The sequence below is a fragment of the Asterias rubens genome, chromosome 14 (assembly GCF_902459465.1).
Source record: "Asterias rubens chromosome 14, eAstRub1.3, whole genome shotgun sequence".
Lineage (NCBI taxonomy): Eukaryota > Metazoa > Echinodermata > Asteroidea > Forcipulatida > Asteriidae > Asterias > Asterias rubens.
This window is the reverse complement of record NC_047075.1, coordinates 2,325,373-2,349,235: the sequence shown is the minus strand read 5'-3', so window position 1 is coordinate 2,349,235 and position 23,863 is coordinate 2,325,373. Positions and strand designations below refer to the sequence as shown.

Genomic DNA, 23,863 nt, shown 5'->3' with positions numbered 1-23,863 from the left:
AAGTTTTGTCCAAACTAGGTACATCCATACTTGTATGGCGTATACAAAAAACTACAAGTTTGAAAACATGAACCAAAATTCGGAAGTAAATGTTTTTCCCAGAAATTTAGTGTTTCTTTTTGCCAACATATTTTAGAGACTATAACCTGTTTTTACCCATTTGTTTACCTGTATCCTCGGTATTTTCCCGAGTTGTTACTTTCCCGAGTTGGGTCTCGAAAATCCACCGGCAAATCACTCAGCTGGGATTCGAACCCACAACCTTTTAGCTGGTAACAAGTTTCTGCTAAGTAAAGATTGTCTGTGCTTAGCAAGTTTTTGTGCTATCAGGCTTTATAAAATTGGTCCGGAGAGCTCCAAAATATGCAAACTGCACTAACTTGTAACCTTACACCTGAGATGACATTGAAATTGTCCAAGTCGTGTACATTTATGTACGGTGTAATATGGACACAGCAAGCCTTCATAATAATTTTGAGTGAACTCTCGATGAAAAAAAACCCCAATTACTCTCTTTCTAATGATGCTGCCTGTAACACAAAATGGAACGAGAAGAAAGCGTTGATGACAAAATTTTGAGAGACCACTGTGGTCAAATTGAGTCAGTATTTTGATAACGACGTACGTAATGCACTGTTGGACTGGCCTCGCGAAAACTATCACTCAAGGCATGCAAGGTGAAGTGAAGGTCGCCGGGCTGTGTTGAGCAATGAGTTGTGACTGAAAAAGGAATTGTACCTGGCGTCATTCAAATCTGTGGTGAAAAATCGCAAAAACAAGGCCATTTTGTAAATTGTAGCCAACACCTCGAAGTGGCCTTCAGGCCTTGTGTGTTTGGCGACTTGCATAAAAAAAAATAAAAAAAATTAAAAAAATCAAAATTGTAGAATGGTAGTGCCCTTTCCCAATGTAACTTCCACATAATTGATTAAGTTTTAGTCTAAAGGCTTTTTTCTTTTAGATATAATTTCCATCTACACTAAAATGAAGTCTTCATAAAATCTGTATCTGACCAGCTGATTTCAGTTTTGACAGTTTACAATATGTAAGTTAGAGGCAGTTTGTTAGCTCTACCGATCCTAATACACATGTGTACCTTTAATTAAGAATGTCATGCATCATAATTCCACAGCCTACAATACTGTATGATATACCTATTTATAAACAAAATCCGCCTAATAAAGCCTACCAAATCATGGTGCATTACAAAGACATGCATTAAAACCATGCCTGGTATTTCATGTGTTTGGCGCATATTAAACCAAACACGTGAAAAAGCACAGCTCCAGGCCGCTCTCCCCCCCCCCCCCCCAGTAATGTAAGGTAATGACTCATATAAATTTATGAGTTGGAACGGTGGTGATATTTTTTACGTACATGTATGTACACTGGTAGTGTATGGTGTGTGGGCTGCTTAGCGTTGGTGTTTTGAGAACAAGTGATTAATGGTTTGTGTGTTTTTACCGATTGCACTGTAAGGAATTTTTATATTTTAAACACGGAACAAAGAGTGTTAAAGGAACACGGTGCCTTGGATCAGACGAGTTGGTCTATAAAAAACGTTTGGTATAATGTAAAATGCATGGGTAGAAAGATGTTTTAAAAGTAGAATACAATGATCCACACAAATTTGCCTCGAAATTGCGTGGTTTTCCTTTTACTTTGCGAACTAACACGTTTGGCCATTTAAATGGGAGTAAAAAATTTGACTCCCATAAATGGCCGATCGTGTTAGTCGCCGAGGTAAAAGGAAAACCGTGCATTTTCCAGGCATGTTTTGTGTGGGTCATTGTGTTATACTTTTACAACATCTTTCTACCCATATGCATTTTATTATGAACAGATACAAACGCTTTTCAAAGACCAACTCGACCGATCCAAGGCAGCGTGTTCCTTTAAAGTGATGAATGCTTTACTTTACTACATGTACATTGTATGGCATTTGATTGGTTCGTACACTTTAACTATATCGGTTGTAGGTATAACACTACAGTCTATATTAATCACCAGCTAGGGCTTGAATCTACTTTTTAATTTTTTTTTATTTTATGGGGCGGGGTAAGGCTGTTCGAGGGGGGAGGGTGTGAGTTCACAAAACCGCAGGACTTGCAGCTCTAAATATTTTTACCAAAATGCTTACAATTTGACCGGGATGAAAATGAAAGAAAGAAACAAGCAAACACCCAAACAAGCAAACAATCTGAATACACAGTTTTGATTTCTGAGTCGGTCCAGGCAAGTCACAACATTCTCCATTTAATAACCCTTAGATCATTACGAATGTAAATTTGCACTTGATGACCTTAGAGCACTGAGCGGACAACTGGTGCCTTGCCAGAAAATAAAAACTGCCATCCGAACTTTGATCATCAAGAAATCTCAATTGTTAAAAAACTGGGAACCCCCTCCACATCAATAATTTTCGGGGGGGGGGGGGCGCTAAAAATCCAAGGTAAACACTGGGTAAGAGCATTCAGCTGTTCAGTGCAACCCAAATTGTTAATATTGACTGCTGTTCAATATTGACGGGTGCATCCTGTTACCATGGATAAAGAGGAGGTTGGTTGAGAATGGTAAACAACGTTGTACATTGTGCCTAGGGTTCAATATTATGTTTAAAAGCAGAATGTATCGTTTTAAGACTACAAGTTTCCTACAATTGTAGATACAAAACACCCCTTGCCGGAAACAACATAAATCCATTAAGACACTATTGGTAATTGTCAAAGACCAGTCTTCTCACTTGGTGTATCTAAACATATGCATAAAATAACAAACCTGTGAAAATTTGAGCTCAATTCGTCGTCGAAGTTGCAAGATATGAATTAAATTTAAAAAACACCTTGTCACACGAAGTTGTGTGCTTTCAGATGCTTGATTTCGAGACCTCAAATTCTAAACTTGAGGTCTCAAAATCAAATTCGGGGAAAATTACTTCGTTCTCGAAAACTACGTCACTTCAGAGGGAGCCGTCTCTCACAATGTTTTATAGTCAACCTCTCCCCATTACTCGTTACCAAGTGAGGTTTTATGCTAATTATTATTTTGAGTAATTACCATAGTGTCCTCTACCCTTAAAACATACAAGGTACATGTACATGTTACGTTTCATGGTGTAGACCTACATCTACGTATTCCTCGTAAAATAAAATATCAATTTTTATACTTTTGAATCTGAGAAGCGTTTGATCATAAGGACTATTCCTCCAGCGTGGTTGTATTTCACTCCACATTTTCGCCAATATCTCAAAAATGCGGCCACCTTTAGGAATGAAATTTTCACGGATGAATACCATGAAGGAATTTCATGCTTGGGAACCATCACAAGCAAGAGTTGTGAGACTTATACCAAACAAATGTGTCGGTTTTTTTTCTTGTTCAATTTTTATTGATGTTTGGAGTTGATGGTGGTAAATCCACCTGGCAAAAATAAAGTAAAACACGTTATTGAGCAAGCCTGATCTGAGGACCAAATTTCAAGCTACAGTTCTTGATTAACTGAAGTTAATTACGAGAAGTCCCCTCGAATCACTAAAAGTACAGTTAGTAGTCCCGGACAATTTCCTACAGTTTCCACCCAGATTACATGTATGTTAGTTTTAAAGCAGGACAGTTCTTTTCAGGAATGACAAGTCTCCCAAATTCCTGCAAGATCATCCAAATAAACAAACATCCCCAAAGCATCATACATGTAGATGACTTCAATTCCCAGCATCATCTTCTTGATTGTTTGACGGCCGTATTTCCTTGGTACCTGGTCAGAATGTAATTCCATGCCTGACTGGTTAGACTTGACCTACATTATTCATGCATTTATAACCATCCAGCCATGCCTCCCGCCCCCCCCGGGACTTACTGATGCATGCACTGCGTCCTTCCTCTCAATGGTCATTGCGGATTTCATGCCTCCCAAGGAATCAAGAGAACAGTTTCATTTGATGCTCCGTATTAAGCTTGGGCGATATCAATTTATTTTATTCACAATATATCGCTGACAATACCGCGATATTCGATATAATCGCGATTAATTAAATTTGACCTCTCTCAATGGTCATTGCGGATTTCATGCCTCCCAAGGAATCAAGAGAACAATTTCATTAATTGATGCTCCATGTGGGGACATGTTGGTACCCCCCCCCCCCCACTTTTGACATTTTGTACCCCCTTTTCATTGTTTGCTTGGTAGTTCTATAGGGCCTAAATGATACAATATTTGTTAATATCTCAGGAATTCTTTTGAGGAAAAAAGGAACAAATTTAAGGGGATGTGTTTACTTCTGTTCAAATAGTGTGTTGAAGGGAGTGGACATTATTGGTAATTACTCAAAATAATTGTTGGCATAAAACCTTACTTGGTAACGAGTAATGGGGAGTGGTTGATGGTATAAAACATCTGAAGTGGAGTACTTTTCCAGAAAGAAGTAATTTTCCACGAATTTGATTTCGAGACATCGGGTTTAGAATTTGAGGTCTTGAAATCAAGCATCTGGAAGCACACAACTTCGCGTGACAAGGTTTTTTCTTCTTTCATTATTATCTCGCAACTTCGATGACCGATTGAGCTCAAATTTTTACAGGTTTGTTATTTTATGCATGCTGAGATACAGCAAGTGAGAAGACTGGTCTTTGACAATAACCAATAGGCGTTTTTAAGTTAAAGTATTGCATGGGTTTCCCTGTGCACAAGCTAGTTGTAGCGTATCAGGCTGATGCGCGAGAATTGCAAAATGCACATTTTACCCAGTTTTCATATTTTATAACTTTATAATAGCTCTACATTTATTTAGCATTAAATTTGACATACCACTTCTCTGTCATGTCTGTAGAATATACATACTGTACATGTACTGGACAAACTCCCTCCATACGCTTTTACATCCAAATTAGCTCGGGGCTGTTTGTTCTACATGTATAGCCTAATCCGTCCGCAATTTGGTTTCTGAGTTGCGATATTTGAGAGTTAGCAGCTTGAACCGAGACTAATTGGATTGATTAAGCTCAGATGTCTGGAGGTGTGAAGGGGAGAACCAGGTCAAATGGGGTCATGAACGCTGCAGGCTCGAACATGTTTTTACCATGTGCTGCCGCTTAAAGGGGCAACTCCCTGGCAGGATCTAATGTGTACTCTTGTAGATTTTGAGGGGTTTCCTTATAAATACATGTAATAAAAATAATCTAAGCATTTACAGTAATATAGCATTCTTACACAGAAAAGGTAAGGTACCACAACGCTTAAAGGAACAAGCTGGCAATATGTAACAAATGGAAATTTGATTGGTAATCTTGTTTTTATCATAAAAGAAATTTCATGCTAATCAAAAATAAATAACACAATGCAAATCCACGGTAAACACGCAATATGGCCGCCCAATTTTTCTGCTAACCTGTGAAATACGCTAAGGCTTAAGCAAATTTTCTGCTACAGTAAAAAGTACGCAAATTTGCTAACCTTCAAGCAGCGCTATGAAATTGGGCCCTGATGTATGCAGTTAGTCTGTTAGTAGAAATTAGCTCTTGAGGTTGTTGATTGATTGTTTTTACAGTTGCAGTTCATCAAACATGACTGGACAGGACTTAGACAGACATGACAGAGGCCATTGCCTCTGTTGTCCCTGCTCTTGGCCTAAGTGCCCCTCCCAAGGATTTTCAAAGAGCCTTGCCCTTTTTTCAAAATGAAAATGGCCTTGCTCTCTACTCTCAGGGATTAAATTCAAGACATGCAAACCTATGTTCCTACTTTGTTATTATAATTTCTCGTCTCTTATTTCTCGTTTTCAGTTCCAAACAGAGGGAGCTCTATGACGAAACATTCCGCAGTCTGGTGGAGTCGGTGTTAAACGGCTTCAACGGAACGATATTTGCATATGGGCAAACTGGCACTGGAAAGACATACACCATGGAAGGTACACTCATCAATACTCATTCATAAATACATTAAGACAGTTTATCCATTCTGATTGGTCGAGAGGGCATCACGTGGGGGTGTTTGAATGGATGATATAACACCAGTAAAAAGTGTTGAAACATGGGTGTGACACGCGGGCTTGCACCTGTGCTTATAAGACAGTTTCTTCATTCCTACATGTATTTGTCGAGAGCAACGGCTGGAACAGTTGTGCCACATCACGCGATACCCGCGACGCGCTTAGCAATCTCCTTATATAAGGAGTTGTTTACCCGAGGGCCTTACCATTTCATAGCTGGAGGGGTGTTGTGTTGAAAGAAATCATTGAACAATTATAATTTTTGCAGTTATTTTACTTTTTGACCAAAAAGTGTTGATGTTTTTTGACCGAAAAGGTATTTATGAATGGGAATCAAAGTGTGTTGAATCGGTTTTTAACTAGTGGTTTAAACCCGCCAAGGCCTGGTTCTTTATATTTTACCTTGACTTCTTTATATTTTACCTGGACTTCGTCTCGGTAAAATTATCAAGAACCAGGCCTCGGCGGGATTAAACCACTAGTTGAAAACCTCTTCACCACACATTGATTCCCTTATTAATGTAGATTGTACAATGAATATTCATCAAATGCTCATTTTGGAATTGTTGTTTTAGGCCTGGAATAGCATGGAGGCCATGGAGGTCATTGGCTCTGTTGCCCTTGGTCTTTGCCTTGGTGCCCCTTCAAAAGTTGTCATGAATAGACATTAGGATATTCTAATGGAAGTGCCCTTTGCAAAAATGAAAATGCCCCGTGCCCTGTCGCAGATGAAATTTCAGGCATGCCTTTAGTGAGGTAAAGCACTATATAAAAACTGCATGAACTAGTATTATTTCTTGATTTTTTCAATGAATTTGTGTTTCTTCTTCACAAAGGTGTGAGGTCGGATCCAGAAAACAAAGGGGTCATCCCCAACTCCTTTGAGCACATTTTCACACACATCGCCCGGACGCAGAATCAGCAATACCTTGTCAGGGCGTCGTACCTTGAAATTTATCAGGTAATACTAACCAACCCAACTTAGAACCACACTCAAAAACCCAAATAAAAACCCAATACAAAACCCATTTCAAAACCAACCCCCAAACCCAACTCAAAATCCGACTCAAACCCCCACTTAAAACCTGACTTAAGACCCCACTGCAAACTCGACCCAAAACCAAACTCCAAATCCCAACTCAAATCACAAGCCAAAATGCAACTCGAAACCAACTCAAAACATATTACCCAAAACCAAATTTGAAACTAAACTCAAAACCCCAACTCAGAATCCACCCCCAAAACCCAACTCGAAACCAAATCAAAACCCAATCCAAAACCCGACTCAAAACCCAGACTCAAGTGTCAAATGTCCAAAAAAACAACCCAAATCACAACTAACTCAAAACCCAACTCAAAACCAAACTTTGAACCCAACAGTATGTCTTGTTTGTTGGGCTGAAAGATTTGAGCTTCCCTTAATGCATCAAAATCCAACAGAAGGTCTTGTTTAAAGGCAGTGGACACTATTGGTAATTACTCACTTGGTAACGAGTAACGGGGAGAGGTTGACAGTATAAAACATTGTGAGAAACTGCTCCCTCTGAAGTGATGTAGTTTTTGAGAAAGAAGTGATTTTCCACGAATTTGATTTCGAGACCTCAGATTTAGAATTTTAGGTCTCGAAATCAAGCATCTGAAAGCACACAACTTTGTGTGACAAGGGTGTTATTTCTTTCATTGTTATCTCGCAACTCTGACAACCAATCGAGCTCAAATTTTCACAGGTTTGTTATTTTTTGCATATGTTGAGATACACCAAGTGGGAAGACTGGTCTTTGACAAATACCAATAGTGTCCAGTTTCTTTAAGTGTTGGTTTTTGTACTAATATTGTCATTTCTTGGTTGTTTGTTCACTTGTAATCGCAGGAAGATATTCGTGATTTATTAGCCAAAGATCAACAGAAGAAGTTAGAGTTAAAGGAAAGACCTGATACAGGCGTTTATGTGAAGGTAAGACTTATACAAAATTATTTGTGTATTATTCTACAAGCAGCATAGTAGCATCGTGGTGAGATCTCTGTGGTCGTTATAAAATCGCAGCACTGTCGTCAACCATTATGAAGTAATAATAATAGCATGGATTTATAATGCGCACTATTCCAGAAAACCGATCAAGGTGCCTACACAAAATGAAAACATTATACAATAGAAAATGAAGAATAAACAAAACATAATGAAACCCAATGAAAGTCTAAGTGAACAAGTGTGTTTTAATTTCCCTCTTGAAGTTGTTGAGAGATGTTGTTTGGCGAAGTGAGACTGGGAGCTTATTCCATTGGGCAGGAGCAGCTTTGGCGAAAGCACGGTCTCTGTAACGAATTGTTCTAGACCTTGGCTCTACCAGCAAGTGAGATCCAGCAGACCGTAGAGCACGACTGCGGTGCTTAGTGGAGATAAAGTTCACAAAGATACTGTGGGGCTTGTCCATGCAGAACTTTGAACACAAGGAGGCATATTTTGAAGGTGATCCTCTTTGCAATGGGGAGCCAATGTAGGCGTCTTTAGCGAAATGTGGTCGTATTTTCTGGCTTGGACAACGTAGAAACTACCGCTTGGTTGGCATTGGTCTACAATCCGGGCCAAAATGCTTGGGCAACCCATTCCTATCGTTACAATAACCACTCCCTGTCCACTTCCCCCTGGCAATAAACATTCTCTCCCCCGTCCCCTCGCTCAATGTTGACTGGAACGCAGAAGACCGTGCAACCAGAACCAATATTGAAAGGGGGCAGGGGGGCCCAACGAGATACGGCCGGGATTGTAGATGTAATCGTAATAGCAGCAGGTCAGCGGGTCAGCAACACTTTTGACATAGATGCAGTGCAGTTGTGTGGAGTCTTTAATTTGCCAAACTCCTTGATTGTGACGGAGATTGTGTCCTGACTTGATATTTTTTTTAGATCCCGGTGATGGGCATGCTGTCAATTTCACAAAACTCTTCGTAACTTAGGATTAATCTTATGACTTAGGACGAGTCCCAACCCTGCACTGTAGCGAGCAGACCTTTAAAAGATTAATCCCAAGTTAGGACTTAGGACGAGTAACTCGTCCTAACTCAAGATAAGATGAGTCCTAACTCTTTGTGAAATCGACGGATGGTCTTCTAAGGTCGTAGAGCTGTGTGAATGGGATAAAATGCACATTTGTTACTTTAACCGTTGTGTTCACATTTTTTTATCTTTCAGGATTTATCCTCCTTTGTCACGAAGAGTATAAAAGAGATTGAACACGTTATGACTGTAGGAAATACGAATAGATCAGTTGGGTAAGTCAGCAATGCCAAATCATAAGCCTTCTTACCATAAGCTGTCGTGGTCCGAGCAGTCTAGTTCACTGGACCCAAGCTCTGGTGTTGTCAGAGTTCGAATCCCGGTCAAGACACTTTCACCCTTGAGCGAGACACTTGGGTGCATTTTGTACAACAAAAAAGCACAAACATCCACAGATTTACATTACATTATGATAGTGGAGAGCTTCCCTCCAAATAATACTTGCTGAGGTGCTGTAGTTTTTGAGAAACGAGTAAAACAATTTTACAAAACATGTCTCAGTAAGACATCGGGATTCCAGTTTTTTTTTTTTTTTTTTTTCCAAGGGAAGAAATTTAATGATTTAAATCTGTTAAAGCCATAGAAATAAAATACATGTCATCAAGAGTTTTAAAAAAATATACTATTTGTTGTGTGTAGCCTTGTTTTTTTTTGGTATCATAGAAAACATGTCATTTTCGTTGCTGTAAGGGGGAAAAAAATCCCTACCTAACTACCCTATTTTGGGGGCCTGTTATGCCAACATAACATATATTTTTTGTATGCCTACATGTAATGGGGAGACCACCGACACAGGGTTGGATAGCTCAGTTGGTAGAGCACCGATACGTTGGTCCAGAGGTCGTAGGTTCTAGTCCCATTCCAGTCAATTTGTCTTTGTTCAACCCCAAACTATTAATAATAATAATAATAACACAGCATTTTTAAAGCGCACTTAATCTGTGGACCATTCAAAGGCGCTGGTCAAAGAACAAGAAGAAACCTTCACTCAATATCTGCATAGGCTAATCTGAAGAGATGGGTTTTGAGAGAGTGTTGGAATCGTGAGATGTCATGTGTGTCCTTGAGATGTTGAGGCGGAGAGTTCCAGAGGCGTGGTGAAATGTTACTGAATGCCCCGTCCCCATAGCTGGATAAACGGGTCAGAGGAACATAGAGCATGTTGCCAGATGACCTCAGACCCGGCGTGACACTACGGGGCCGAATCATGTTCTGTATGTAGGTAGGGGATAGTCCATGGAGAGCCTTGAATGTCAGAAGGATGTCAGGCCACAACATAGAGCATGCTGCCAGATGACCTCAGACCCGGCGTGACACTACGGGGCTGAATCATGTTCTGTATGTAGGTAGGGGCTAGTCCATGGAGAGCCTTGAATGTCAGAAGGATGATCTTGTATTGGATTCTGGAATGAATGGGTAACCAGTGGAGATTGTGTAAAATAGGAGAGATGTGTGAAGATATTTTGGTACCTGTCAGTAATCTTGCTGCGGCATTTTAGACAGATTGTAGGCGATGAAGTGTGTATTAATAATTTTGATGAAAGATCCATTTTCTTTCCTTTTTCTCTTGTAGTTCGACGAATATGAATGAGCACAGCTCCCGATCTCATGCAATATTTATTATCACAATAGAATGTAGTGAGGTAAGGTTAATGGTTTAAAGACACTGGACACTATTGGTAATTGTCAAAGACTAGCCTTCACAGTTGGTGTATCTCAACAAATGCATGAAATAACAAACCTGTGAAAATTTGTGCTCAATCGGTCGTCAAAGTTGTGAGATAATAGTGAAAGAAAAAAACTTACTTGTCACACGAAGTTGTGTGCTTTTAGATGCTCGATTTTGAGACCTCAAATTTTAAATCTGAGGTCTTGAAATCAAATTCGTGGAAAATTACTTCTTTCTCGAGGTAGCCGTTTCCCACAATGTTTTATACTATCAACCTCTCCCCATTACTTGTTACCAAGAAAGGTTTAATGCTAATAATTATTTTGAGTAATTACCAATAGTGTCCACTGCCTTTAATTGGAGAATGTCAGTTAAGGTTTTTATTTTAATTTATTTCCCCCCCCCCCCCTCTCTCTATTTTGCATTTATCTCTTTGTCATTTTTGTTCAATTTTGGAATTATTTAGTTTTGATTCTGGTACAAGCTGTTTGCGACTGCTGTGCTCTCTTCAAGGGTACTGACATCATTATATATTTTTCTATTTAAAGACACTGGACACTATTGGTAATTGTCAAAGACTAGTCTTCTCACTTGGTGTATCTCAACATATGCACAAAATAACAAAGCTGTGAAAATGTGAGCTCAATTGGTCGTCGAAGTTGCGAGATAATAAAGAAAGAAAAAGTAGTGTCCAATAGTGTCCACTGCCTTGAATGATATCAAGAGTTAAATTTCTTGTATTTTTTAATTTATATGGGAAATTGCCAAGCCAAATAAATAGTAAAAATAATAGGTAATTATTGTTCCTGTCAACAGCTTGGTCCTGACGGAGAGAATCATATACGAGTTGGTAAACTCAACCTGGTAGACTTGGCTGGAAGTGAACGGCAAACAAAGACAGGTGCCCAGGTACGTATTATCAGAATATTCTTTGAATGCAAGTTGAACACTACTGTAGGGTACAGGCCTGATGCTTCACGGAGGCAACGAAGGCGATTGCCTCCGTGTCCCCTGGTCATTGCCTTGGTGCCCTTGAAATGCTCCAGTACAAATTTTCAATTTCATCATTGGGTGCCCTTTACCAAGAAGAAAATGCCTTGGTGCCCTTGCCTCCGTGTCCCCTAGTCATTGCCTTGGTGCCCTTGAAATGCTCCAGTACAAATTTTCAATTTCATCATAGGGTGCCCTTTACCAAGAAGAAAATGCCTTGGTGCCCTTGCCCTTTCAAAAACGAAGCATACAGCCCTGAGGGTATCATGGCCTAGTGGTTTGGAGCATCGAATTCAAGTTCTGGTGGTTAAAGTCATCAGAGTGTGGGTTTGAATCCGGTCGTGACACTCGTGTCCTTGAGCAAGATATTTTACCATAATTGCTTCTCTTCACCCAGGGGTATCAATGGGTACCTGCGAGGGTAGAATTTGATACTGTGTATGAAAAAGATAATGGAGCGCCATTGGACTCGGGCTATATACTCCCCTATATACTCCCCTATGTACTCCCCTATATACTCCCCTATATACTCCCCTATATACTCCCCTATATACTCCCCTATATACTCCCCTATATACTCCCCTATATACGCCCCTATATACTCCCCTATATACTCCCCTATATACGCCCCTATATACTCCCCTATATACTCCCCTATATACTCCCCTATATACTCCCCTATATACTCCCCTATATACTCCCCTATATACTCCCCTATATACTCCCCTATATACTCCCCTATATACTCCCCTATATACTCCCCTATATACTCCCCTATATACTCCCCTATATACTCCCCTATATACTCCCCTATATACTCCCCTATATACTCCCCTATATACTCCCCTATATACTCCCCTATATACTCCCCTATATACTCCCCTATGTACTCCCCTATGTACTCCCCTATGTACTCCCCTATGTACTCCCCTATGTACTCCCCTATGTACTCCCCTATATACTCCCCTATATACTCCCCTATATACTCCCCTATATACTCCCCTATATACTCCCCTATATACTCCCCTATGTACTCCCCTATGTACTCCCCTATGTACTCCCCTATGTACTCCCCTATGTACTCCCCTATATACTCCCCTATATACTCCCCTATATACTCCCCTATATACTCCCCTATATACTCCCCTATATACTCCCCTATATACTCCCCTATATACTCCCCTATATACTCCCCTATATACTCCCCTATATACTCCCCTATATACTCCCCTATATACTCCCCTACATACTCCCCTACATACTCCCCTACATACTCCCCTACGTACTCCCCTATGTACTCCCCTATGTACTCCCCTATGTACTCCCCTATGTACTCCCCTATAGATATACTCCCCTATATACTCCCCTATATACTCCCCTATATACTCCCCTATATACTCCCCTATATACTCCCCTATGTACTCCCCTATGTACTCCCCTATGTACTCCCCTATGTACTCCCCTATATACTCCCCTATATACTCCCCTATATACTCCCCTATATACTCCCCTATATACTCCCCTACTCCCCTATATACTCCCCTATATACTCCCCTATATACTCCCCTATATACTCCCCTATATACTCCGCTATATACTCCCCTTTATACTCCCACAATTATTTTGAGCAGTTACCTACATGTATACAGTGCCTTTAAAGGCAGTGGACACTATTGGTAATTACTCAAAATAATTATTAGCAACAAACCTTACTTGGTGACAAGTAATGGGGAGAGGTTGATAGTATAAAACATTGTGAGAAACAGCTCCCTCTGAAGTGACATAGTTTTCGAGAAAGAAGTAATTTTTCACGAATTTGATTTCAAGACCTCAGATTTAGAATTTGAGGTCTCGAAATCAATTATCTAAAAGCACACAGCTTCGTGTGACAAGGGTGGTTTTTTTCTTTCGTTATTAATCTTGCAACTTCGACGACCAATTGAGCTCAAATTTTCACAGGTTTGTTATTTTGTGCATATATTGAGGTCCACCAAGTAAGAAGACTGGTCTTTGACAATTACCGATAGTGTCCAGTGTCTTTAAAAAACTATATTGGCCCAATGACAAGGCCACTATTGTAAAGAGCAGTGAGACATATTGTAAAAGGCACTGTATAAAAACTAGTTATTGTTATTTGGTATTATTTTGTTCTCAGGGCGAAAGGTTAAAAGAAGCGACCAAAATCAACCTGTCCCTGTCGGCTCTGGGTAACGTAATCTCGGCCCTCGTTGACGGGAAGAGCACACATATACCATACAGAGATTCCAAACTCACTCGGTTATTACAAGACTCCCTAGGGGGGAACGCAAGGACGGTCATGGTGGCGAACCTCGGACCAGCTAGTTATAACTTTGATGAGACTATAACAACGTTAAGGTTAGTTTTCGTTGAAACATTTTTTGGTTGGCTAGTTTCAAAATTCTACTGAAATAAAATGAAATGAAATGAAAATCTTCGCACGTCGGAAAAGCTAGACACTTGTGTACTGACCAAAACGATTGATAACCATTGTTTTTAGATACGCCAACCGTGCCAAGAACATTAAGAACAAGCCCAAGATTAACGAGGACCCCAAAGACGCCCTCTTGCGAGAATTCCAAGATGAGATCCTTCGTCTCAAGCAGCAACTCGACAAGAAGGGAGGGGATGGCAGCGAGGGAGGGAACAAGAAACGGAAACGAAGACGCAGGAAAGGAGAAAGTGAGTAACTATTATTAAATAATAATAATAATAAAAAGAAGAAGAATATTAATAATGCGCCGATATCCATCACAAGTGATGCTCATGGCGCAAGGAATGAAACACGTGTATCCAGTGAAAAGAAGCAGTGAAAAGGTTTTGAGAGGCTAATTGAACGTAGAAGAGATGACATGTTATGGTGAACTCCCCACATAAAACTGTGAGCTTTCCAAACTCACTTGGCATATATTCAAGAACGGTTTAAAAACTCATCTGCACAAAGACGCATTTTGTTAACTCTATTTTATTATTTTGTGATGTTACTTTCATTTGCTTTTTTTTTGGGTACAGCAGCGCCGCTTCCGGCGAATACTGATGCTTTGTATTATTAATATTGATGTGTATACATGTATATAATATAGGTCTGTTGTTTCTAATGTTTGAAATGTTTACCTACTTTGTGTATATTGTAGAATCTTTTCTGTAGGTTATTTTACATTTAACATAGTATAAGGGGTATATTTTATTATGTGATGTTACTTTTATTTGCTTGTTGTTGTTTTTTGTACAGCAGCGCCGTAAGTCCACTTGCGGCGAATACTGACGCATTGTGTTATTAATATTGTTATATGTGTTTATCTAGGTCGATTCAATTCAATTCAATTCAATTCAATTCAATTCAATTCAATTCTATTCTTTATTCATCATGCCCAGCATAAAAATTACTTTCTCGATTTGCACATTAAAACACAGTTATTAAAAAAAAGCAGAAAAACATACATGAACCTTAGAAATTAAAACAGCAACAATATAATAAAAATATCACACGGCACTCTAAACATAGGAGACGTATTACTAATTAGGGTTATATTTTAATTAGTTGTTTCTAATGTTTGAAATTCATGTCTACTATGTGTAAATTGTAGAATCTTTTCTGTAGGTTATTTTACTCTAAACAGAGTAGGCCTATTATAGTTTAATTTGTCAGGTGTTTAGCTTTTCGTTTCTATTGTTAGGCGCATTGAGGAATCTGTGATTCATAACGCACTTTATAAATGCTGTTTTATGATTAGTTTCCATTATTACTATTTTCATCATTCTGTTTTTTGAAATGTCATTTTATTTGTCTTCTAGTGGGAGGATCGGATGATGAGATTGACGATGAAACGGAAGAAGGTGAAGAAGAAGATGAAGAAGAAGCTTATAAGAAAGCCCAACTGAATCTGGAGGCAGAGAAAGAAGCAATCATGGCCAATAAGAGTATGATCGCTGAGGTAAGAAACGTTAAAGGCAGTGGACACTATTGGTAAATACTCAAAATAATTATTAGCATAAAACCTTTCTTGGTGACGAGTAATAGGGAGAGGTTGATGGTATAAAACATCGTTAGAAACGGCACCCTCTGAAGTGCCATAGTTTACGAGAAAGAAGTAACTTTCCACGAATTTGATTTTGAGACCTTAGATTTAGAACTTGAGGTCTCGAAATCAACCATCTAAACGCACACACCTTCATGTGACAAGAATGTTTTGTTTTTTTCATTCATATCTCGCAAGTTCTATGACCGATTGAGCTCACAGGTTCATTATTTTATGCATATGTTGAGACCCACCAACTGTGAAGGCTAGTCTTTGACAATTACCAATAGTGTCCACTGCCTTCAAGTCTGATTTATGATTTTTGTTTCCCCTTTGAATTATCTGGAATTTGTTTTATTAAATAGCCTAAAAGTATATTAAAGCCTACACCATGTGTACATATAGGTCAGCCATTGCACTCGGCAATGTGCCAACTTTCTTCCAAGGACCAACTATCATGCCTGTCTTTTCCTCGTTCGACACAGGAGAAAACAAAGTTCCTACAGGAGCTTCAGCACAGGCAAGAGCAGCTGAAGAAGCAACAGGAAGCGCGAGACGCTCTGGAGGCCAAGATTCGCGCAATGGAGAGTAAACTCCTGGTGGGAGGGAAGAGCATTATGGACCATACGGAGGAGCAAGATAGACAGCTGGAGCAGAGACGGTTGGAGCTGGCCGAGAAAACTGTACGTGCGCACACTTGATTATTTATTTTATTTTAAAGTTGTTCATTACTCAAAATAGTTGTTAGCCGAAAAACTTACTTAGTAACGAGCAATGGAGAGTTGTTGATAGTATAAAAATATTTTGAGAAATGGCTCCCTTGAAGTAATGTAGTTTTGAGAAAGAGGTAATTTCTCACTCAAACAATAAAATACTTCAGCTGAAGTCTTTTATTATGCGCCTGAGAGCACACAAAGTAATGCAACAAGGGTGTTTTTTCCATTATTCTCTTGCAACTTCGATGACCAATTGAGCCAAGTTTTCACCAGTTTGTTATTTGAATACTGGTCTTAACAGTTACCAAAGGTTTCCAGTGCCTTTAAAGGTGAATAATGAAATGGAGCTTTGGGAGAAAATGTTTTGTTCTATTTAAATATTTTTTCTTGTTATTTGAAAACAGCGAATCGAAAGAGAAATGCAGCAGAAGCTTGAAGAGAACGAGGAAAACACAGAAGAAATCCACAAGACATTTACGTCTTTACAGCAGGAGGTGGACATCAAGACCAAGAAACTCAAAAAGGTAAAAAAGTCCTCCAGTGTTGAAGTCTCAAAATTAAGCTGTCGAAGGCCTTTGCATATCACTGCAGCAGTGCTATAAATTAAATACATGTGTATAGTGGTGTCTTATAAAGTTGGCATATCCGTTACTCAGTGACGCTCAAGGCGCTTCAACAGTCGACATTGTTCTGCAAAGTATGTGGGACTACATTTGAATTGTGAGACCTATTCCTTAACAGCACCATGTAATGGTTTACAAGGTGCTGAGGAACTCGGGGGGCGAACCAGGAACTCGGGGGTCGAACCCCTTCTCTTTTCGATTAAGTGCACTGGGTTCTTTTAGGTGCATTACACAACACACAGGATCAATAGCTTTACGTCCCATCCCATTTTTTTCTTCAGTTACGAACAGCCTGATCATGCTGTTAATAACCTGTGATATGTAGGTGCAGTGGAGGCTTCCACAATGTCGAAATGGTTCAGATGGTTGGTTTTGTGGATTGAAGAAGGCAGCGAGAAGCACCTCAGATTTCACGGCAGAGAATGTCCAACTAAATTGTTAATGGCCTGACGTTTCAACCCTAGAAGAAGAGTCTTTCTCGAAGGCTATTTTTTTCATTAGCCTTCGAGAAAGACTCTGCTAGGGTCGAAACATCAAAAGACTCTGCTAGGGTCGAAACATCAAAAGACTCTGCTAGGGTCGAAACATCAAAAGACTCTGCTAGGGTCGAAACATCAGGCCATTAACAATTTTTTTTTGCATTTATACCAGAGGTCCTTTTGGTTGGTAAGTTGTTTGCAACAGCTAATTCTATTTTTATTTTTTTTTCTTATTTTTTTTTCTTCTCTTCAGTTATTTGCGAAGCTGCAACTCACAAAAAGCGAGATCCAAGACTTGCAAGAAGAGCACGCCAGGGAGAGGCAAGAAATGGAACAGACTCAAAATGAGCTGACGAGGGAACTCAAATTGAAGTAAGTAATTATAATAATGAGAAGAGTAACCAGTTTTTTAGATGGCGCTTTTCCCACCCGAGGGGCGTCTCAAAGCGCTTCAAACATTATCACCCCTGGTGGTCACTGGGCCATTTAATTCAATTCTTAAACCATCTCAGCGTCCTGGGGAGTATACAGCCTGTGCAACAAATAATGTGGTATTTTTTTTTTTTTACAGAATGCTCATCATTGAAAATTTCATTCCTCACGAGGAGAAGAATAAGATTCTGAACCGATCCGAGTACGAGGACGACACGGACCAGTGGGTCCTTAAGCCACTGGCAAGATCAGAGGGGTAAGTCTCTTGTCAAATCTCACCTCCACACCCCAGGGTAAGGTGCTGGACCCACTCTCACGGCTTTGCTTACCTGAGTTTCTGTGCTAGCCGTGTTAGCGAAGAATTCCTACATGTAGTACGCACCCGCACAAGCCAAAATTCCCGCATTACCCTTGAAATACGCTTAGCGTTAGTAGCACAGAACTTCCTGCTTGCAGATTTTTTGCTTGCGGTAAGCATACCTATGAAATTGGGCCGTGCTTAATTAACTGTCACAAATTACACCTATTGCATCTTATAAGTACATTAATTCAAATGTGCACCTTCTATTTAATAACATCCATGCACTTGTCCTTATCCCATGTTTAGACCAACGCAGATGGCGACTAGACCGGTATCTGCAGTCGGTAACCGTCGCCCCATTGCAGACTTTGCAAGAATGGCTGCTCAAGTCGGCGGGAATCCAAGATATAAGGTGAGGAATAGTAGGCGTAGGTTGGAATAGGTAACTTGGTTACCAGTGCGACACAGAATGGCATGGTAAAAGTTTGAATAGGTAACCTGGTTACCAGTTCAACAAAAAGTAGCATCTATAAGTGTTTTATATAACTTAGCAGGCAAAATGTTGGAATAGGTATCTTGACTACCAGTTCGACAAAGATTGGCAAACTAAAGGTTCGAATAGGTAACCTGGTTACCAGTTCGACAAAGAATTGCATCTATAGATGCTTTAAATAACTAAGTAGGCTTAAGGCTCGAATAGGTAACTTGGTTACCAGTTTGACACAGAATGGCATCTATAAAGTGCTTTGATTAACTTAGCAGGCATCAGGTTTGAATAGGTAACTTGGTTACCAGTTCGACAAAGAATGGCATCTATAAAGTGCTTTGATTAACTTAGCAGGCATCAGGTTTGAATAGGTAACTTGGTTACCAGTTCGACAAAGAATGGCATCTATAAAGTGTTTTGATTAACTTAGCAGGCATCAGGTTTGAATAGGTAACTTGGTTACCAGTTCGACAAAGAATGGCATCTAAAAAGTGCTTTGATTAACTTATAAAGCTATTCGAGGTTAAGCATCAATGTGCATTAAAGGAGCTCATTACAGTGATATCACTCTCTCAAACATCTTACTGTCTTATGTGTTCGCAAGACAACACATTGAATGCCCATAAAAGAACCCAGTGCACTTATCGCTAAGAGAAGTGGTTCGCCCCAGTGTTCCTGGTTTGATTGGCATTGACTCCCACACCCTCCTCCTCCCCCCTCCCCCCCACCCCATCTATCAATGTAACTTGAATGTTGCACTTTCTAGGCGGAGAATATCCTTCAGGTAGAGTTGGACATGCCGAACCGAACGACGAGGGACTACGAGGGACCCAGCGTAGCACCCAGGGTACAGGCAGCTCTAGACGCCGCGTTGCAAGACGAAGACGATCTCGATCTAGAAGTCCAGTAAGTTTTGCGAGATTTATTTATTGTTGGACTCAATATAAACACTGTTGTTAAATTGTTGATCCGCCCCAGAGCGAAGCTGGGGTGGATTTCACAAAGGTAATCCTAACTTAGGACTAGTCCTAGGCAATGCTAAGAGATAGTACCAGTCCTAAGTTAGGACCAGTAACTCAACCTGACTTAGGACTGTTCCTATCTCTTAGCATTGCCTAGGACTAGTCCTAAGTTAGGACTACCTTTGTGAAATCCACCTCTGGTTTCTGAAGGTGATGGGGGTGTTCTCTGTAATTGGCCCTGAACTGTAGATAGATTCAAGGCCTATTGTTTTCATATACCTATTTTTCTGTAGCTATGCCAGCTTTTTAGTGAATGTTTATCCTCGCTGTTTTTACATATTGATTGTTGATCAGTTACTGCATTTAGTTACATTTTAACTGAAGGTTTTATAACTATGGATTTTAATGGTTGTTTTATTTAGTTGTTAGGTGCCCAATAGCATGTTTCATTGATAGGCGCTTTACATTGTCATTATTATTTATTATTATTTAATAGTGTCACCCTCATTATTGCCTGATTATTTCTTTGATGTACTATATATATTGTAAACAATAGGTAAATAACCTGTTTTTCTCAACTGGCTTATTTTTACCCTCATTTCTCTTAATAAGTTGATGTAAAAATTGCAGAGGTATTTAATAACCCGCTCTCTCTCCGCAGTTTCTTCTTGCCCATTTGTATATCATCCTACCCCTTTGATCTTGTCATTCTTTAATTGTCCACTGTTAGTTGCATCTTGATGCATCTTGCTCTTAATCTTTAATCCTACCCTTTCATGTTTCCCTAGCATTGTAATTCCCTAGCATGTTCCTACAATGCATTTACCACTTTTATGGTCCGGTAATCCGTCCTTTCATACTAAACATCCTTTTTTCCTCACCGCTTTACTCTTATTGGTTCTTAGCGACCCATTTGTTTGTAAGTTTATTAACTTTGTCTGGTTAGAATTTTCCTGTTTTTTGTGGACACTTTCCCTTAATCCTTTGCTCCTCTTTTTGCTATGGATAATATATTATTATTTTTCCAAAGAGAGTATATTTTTATAGTGTGTTTGCTTCCCTATGTGACTGGATTAGCAGGCTTTCGAGCTACAGTGTTTAATTATACTTTTGTTGATCCTGGCCATCACATTAGGGTTGTTTTATCATTTCCTGTGCCCTTATTGTTTTTCTTGCTTTGTATTTACTTTTGTACTATCTATTTGACATACTGTCTGCTTGTATTTGTAATTGTTTCTTGGCCAAATAAAGAATAAGAATAAGAATATATGTATTTGTTTGTACTTGTTTGGGCCAGACGAAGGTCCAGTTTGGATTGAAAGCTAAGGCCACCTTCCCTAGTACATGTAGTTTTATAGTTTATACTTTATATTTATTTCCACTTCACTGCCTATACATGGATGTTACACTTAGTTCAGGCCTGTATGCTTCGTTTTTGAAAAGGCAAGGGCACCAAGGCTGTTTCTCTTAAGCAAAGGGCACCCTATGAGGAAATTGTAAATTTCTACCAGAGCATTTCAAGGGCACCAAGGCAATGGGTAGGGGCAACGGAGGCAATCGCCTCCGTTGCCTCCGTGAAGTATCAGGCCTGTTAGTTACCTGTTCATGTTTGCTTGTGTTGTCATTTAGCCTTTGATAAAGACTCTGGCAGGGTCAAATCTTTAGGCCATTAACTATTAAATAGTTAATGGCCTAAAAGTTTTTGCTTTGCGCTTCCTCCCAGACGTAGCTAAAGACCGCATTAGGAGCCACAAGAAAAACAATTTTATTAACATTTTAAATAAAAAAAAATTTGTTTTTATTTCTGCATTGATATTTATTTCTTTATTTTAAATTTTAAATCTAATTTTTCTTTGTACAGTCACATGCAATTTGGCCCTTGGGCCACGATTTGTGGTTTTTAATTAAATAAAATATATAGGGTAAATATTTGATACAGTCACACTACAGTTTGGTTAAAGTTGCCAATCTTATTTTCTGTCATAATGACCTGTATTTCAGTATAACTTCTTTTTTTCTTCTTTTAGGCCGTCAGTTTTCAGCGGAAGAACAAAAACAAAGCTGAAGAAAGAAAAGACAAAAACAAGGTGAGGATTGACACCCCTCTTCGATGAGTGGAATGGTCCACTTTAGGACATGGCCTATGAGCTGACAATTGTGTACGATGGATTCAAACAATGGAAATATTATTTAAATAAGCCAGCATATGCTGACAACTGCTTTCACTGCAAAGTTTTTAAGTGACAGGGATTTTCGTTTGCTTAATTTTTATAATTGGGTTGTTTGCTGTGTCTTTATTTTAGGTCTTAATCATTTTATTGTAAGGCGCTTTTGATAATATTTAATATGGAAAATGCGTGGTAACTGTGATTATTATTATTATTACTCTAACCGTCATTATTTTCTTTTTGGTTTATTTTGTAGAAGCAAACCAATAGTGCCATCGGCCGCGCCACACTCAAGAAAAACCGGAGGAAACTCACAGCTGTATCCATCAGCGAGGGGCTTAATCTCAAAGTAAAACATCACGGTTTGGCTATGCAGTACTCAACTTAATCCTTTTCAAAATGGTTGGATTTGGATTTGGATTTGGATTTGGATTAAAAAATTGGTAATCCCCAAAGTCCCTTCAATACGAGGTTCTTAATCTCAAAGTAAAACATCATGATAACGGTTTGGCTATGCTGTACTCAACTTAATCCTTTTCAAAATGGTTGGATTTGGATTTTGATTTGGATTAAAAAGTGGTAATCCCCAAAGTCCCTTCAATCCGAGGTTCTTAATCTCAAAGTAACACATCATGATAACGGTTTGGCTATGCGGTACTCGACCTAATCCATTTCAAAACTCATGGTTGGATTTGGATTTGGGTTTGGATGAAATAAAAAGTGGTAGTCTTTGAAACTCCTTCAATCCTGAGTTAATCTTTTAATCCATATCTGTCTAACTACGGAGTTTCCCTTAATCACTTAAAATCCGTATCCGCCAAACTTGTGCATTCCCTGTTGGGTTTGATGGATTTCAGGTGGTAAATTCTTCAATCCAGAAGTAATCCTGTAAATCTATGTCTGCCAAACTACGGGATTTCGGTTGAAAATGCCTATCCTGCTGTCAAAAAAAGACTACCCGGTAATCTTATCTCCAGGTAGGACGAGTAACTCGTCTCAACCTAGGACTAGACTTCAGTTTTAAATATATTCTTGAGTCGCTAGACTAGTCCTAAGACTACCTTTGAAATCTTACCCCTTGGATAAATTTGAAGCCGGGTTCTGACGACACAAAAATGAGCAAAACTCTAAAGCAACATGCAGCGGCAGTCTTTATCAAATGGCATTCAGAAACTTGGGCTTTCTTTTCTCCTTTTTATTTTTTGTTTTTTTTGCTTTTATGCAAGTCGCCAGACACACAAGGCCTGAAGGCCACTTCAAGGTGTGGGCTACAATTATTTTATTCCAGAGGTCGTTGCCACCTACTCCTAGTGCTGAAACAGGGTTACCGCTTTTACAGTCCATACGGATGTAGGCTTGGGTATCATCAGTCCTTGGTATCTCAAACTAGACCGGGACGATTTCTTTTAGGAATTCCTGTTGCCTTGTTTTGTAATTCCTTCAGTTTTTACGTATGTTACGTGACTTTGTGATTTGTTATAACATGGAGGTATCTAGATTGTACTAAAATAGTCGTACAGCCGTAGCAAAGAAACATCCATTACAAGTGTGGCTTATGCTCAAACTTTCCTCTTTGGAGACAAACTAATATACATTGTACACACGTACAAGTGGTGAAATTACCACCTACTTACGGCTTGAATGCAAGACTATGCACAGTGGCATTAAAGCATCAGTCAATAGCAGGGAGAACTAAGTGTTGGACATTTCTGCATAATGTAGGCACATTGTATTATATTGTATCCACAATTGTAAAGATATAATATTACGTATGTCTGACTCTTGCAAACAATTTTTTTTATGGCATTAAGAAAAAGATTCTGAAAATCTGGCCGACACTTTTTCGTCTAAGATCACAGTTAAAACTTACACAGTCTAAAGATGTTGATAGTAGAAAACTTCCCTTGAAATATTGACTAGTCATTAGAGACCCCATTTTACCACACTCTCCCTTTTCCCAT

At 39.3% G+C, this 23,863-nt stretch overlaps 1 protein-coding gene across 1 annotated transcript in view; it reads left to right on the top strand.

The window, feature by feature from the left end:
- The window catches only part of LOC117299493 (kinesin-II 95 kDa subunit-like), a 31,835-nt gene extending 8,870 nt beyond the window's left edge, over positions 1-22,965 (top strand). The window contains exons 4-20 of the mRNA XM_033783037.1: positions 5,779-5,903; positions 6,821-6,945; positions 7,855-7,938; positions 9,174-9,253; positions 10,612-10,681; positions 11,524-11,616; positions 13,853-14,073; positions 14,216-14,397; positions 15,511-15,650; positions 16,220-16,417; positions 16,855-16,974; positions 17,806-17,924; positions 18,124-18,240; positions 18,592-18,697; positions 19,539-19,678; positions 21,762-21,821; positions 22,159-22,965. Of these exons, the coding sequence (XP_033638928.1) occupies positions 5,779-5,903; positions 6,821-6,945; positions 7,855-7,938; positions 9,174-9,253; positions 10,612-10,681; positions 11,524-11,616; positions 13,853-14,073; positions 14,216-14,397; positions 15,511-15,650; positions 16,220-16,417; positions 16,855-16,974; positions 17,806-17,924; positions 18,124-18,240; positions 18,592-18,697; positions 19,539-19,678; positions 21,762-21,821; positions 22,159-22,255 (2,077 nt within the window). The 3' untranslated portion in view covers positions 22,256-22,965. The remainder of the gene's footprint in view (positions 1-5,778; positions 5,904-6,820; positions 6,946-7,854; positions 7,939-9,173; positions 9,254-10,611; positions 10,682-11,523; positions 11,617-13,852; positions 14,074-14,215; positions 14,398-15,510; positions 15,651-16,219; positions 16,418-16,854; positions 16,975-17,805; positions 17,925-18,123; positions 18,241-18,591; positions 18,698-19,538; positions 19,679-21,761; positions 21,822-22,158) is intronic.
- Positions 22,966-23,863: the final 898 nt, after the last annotated feature.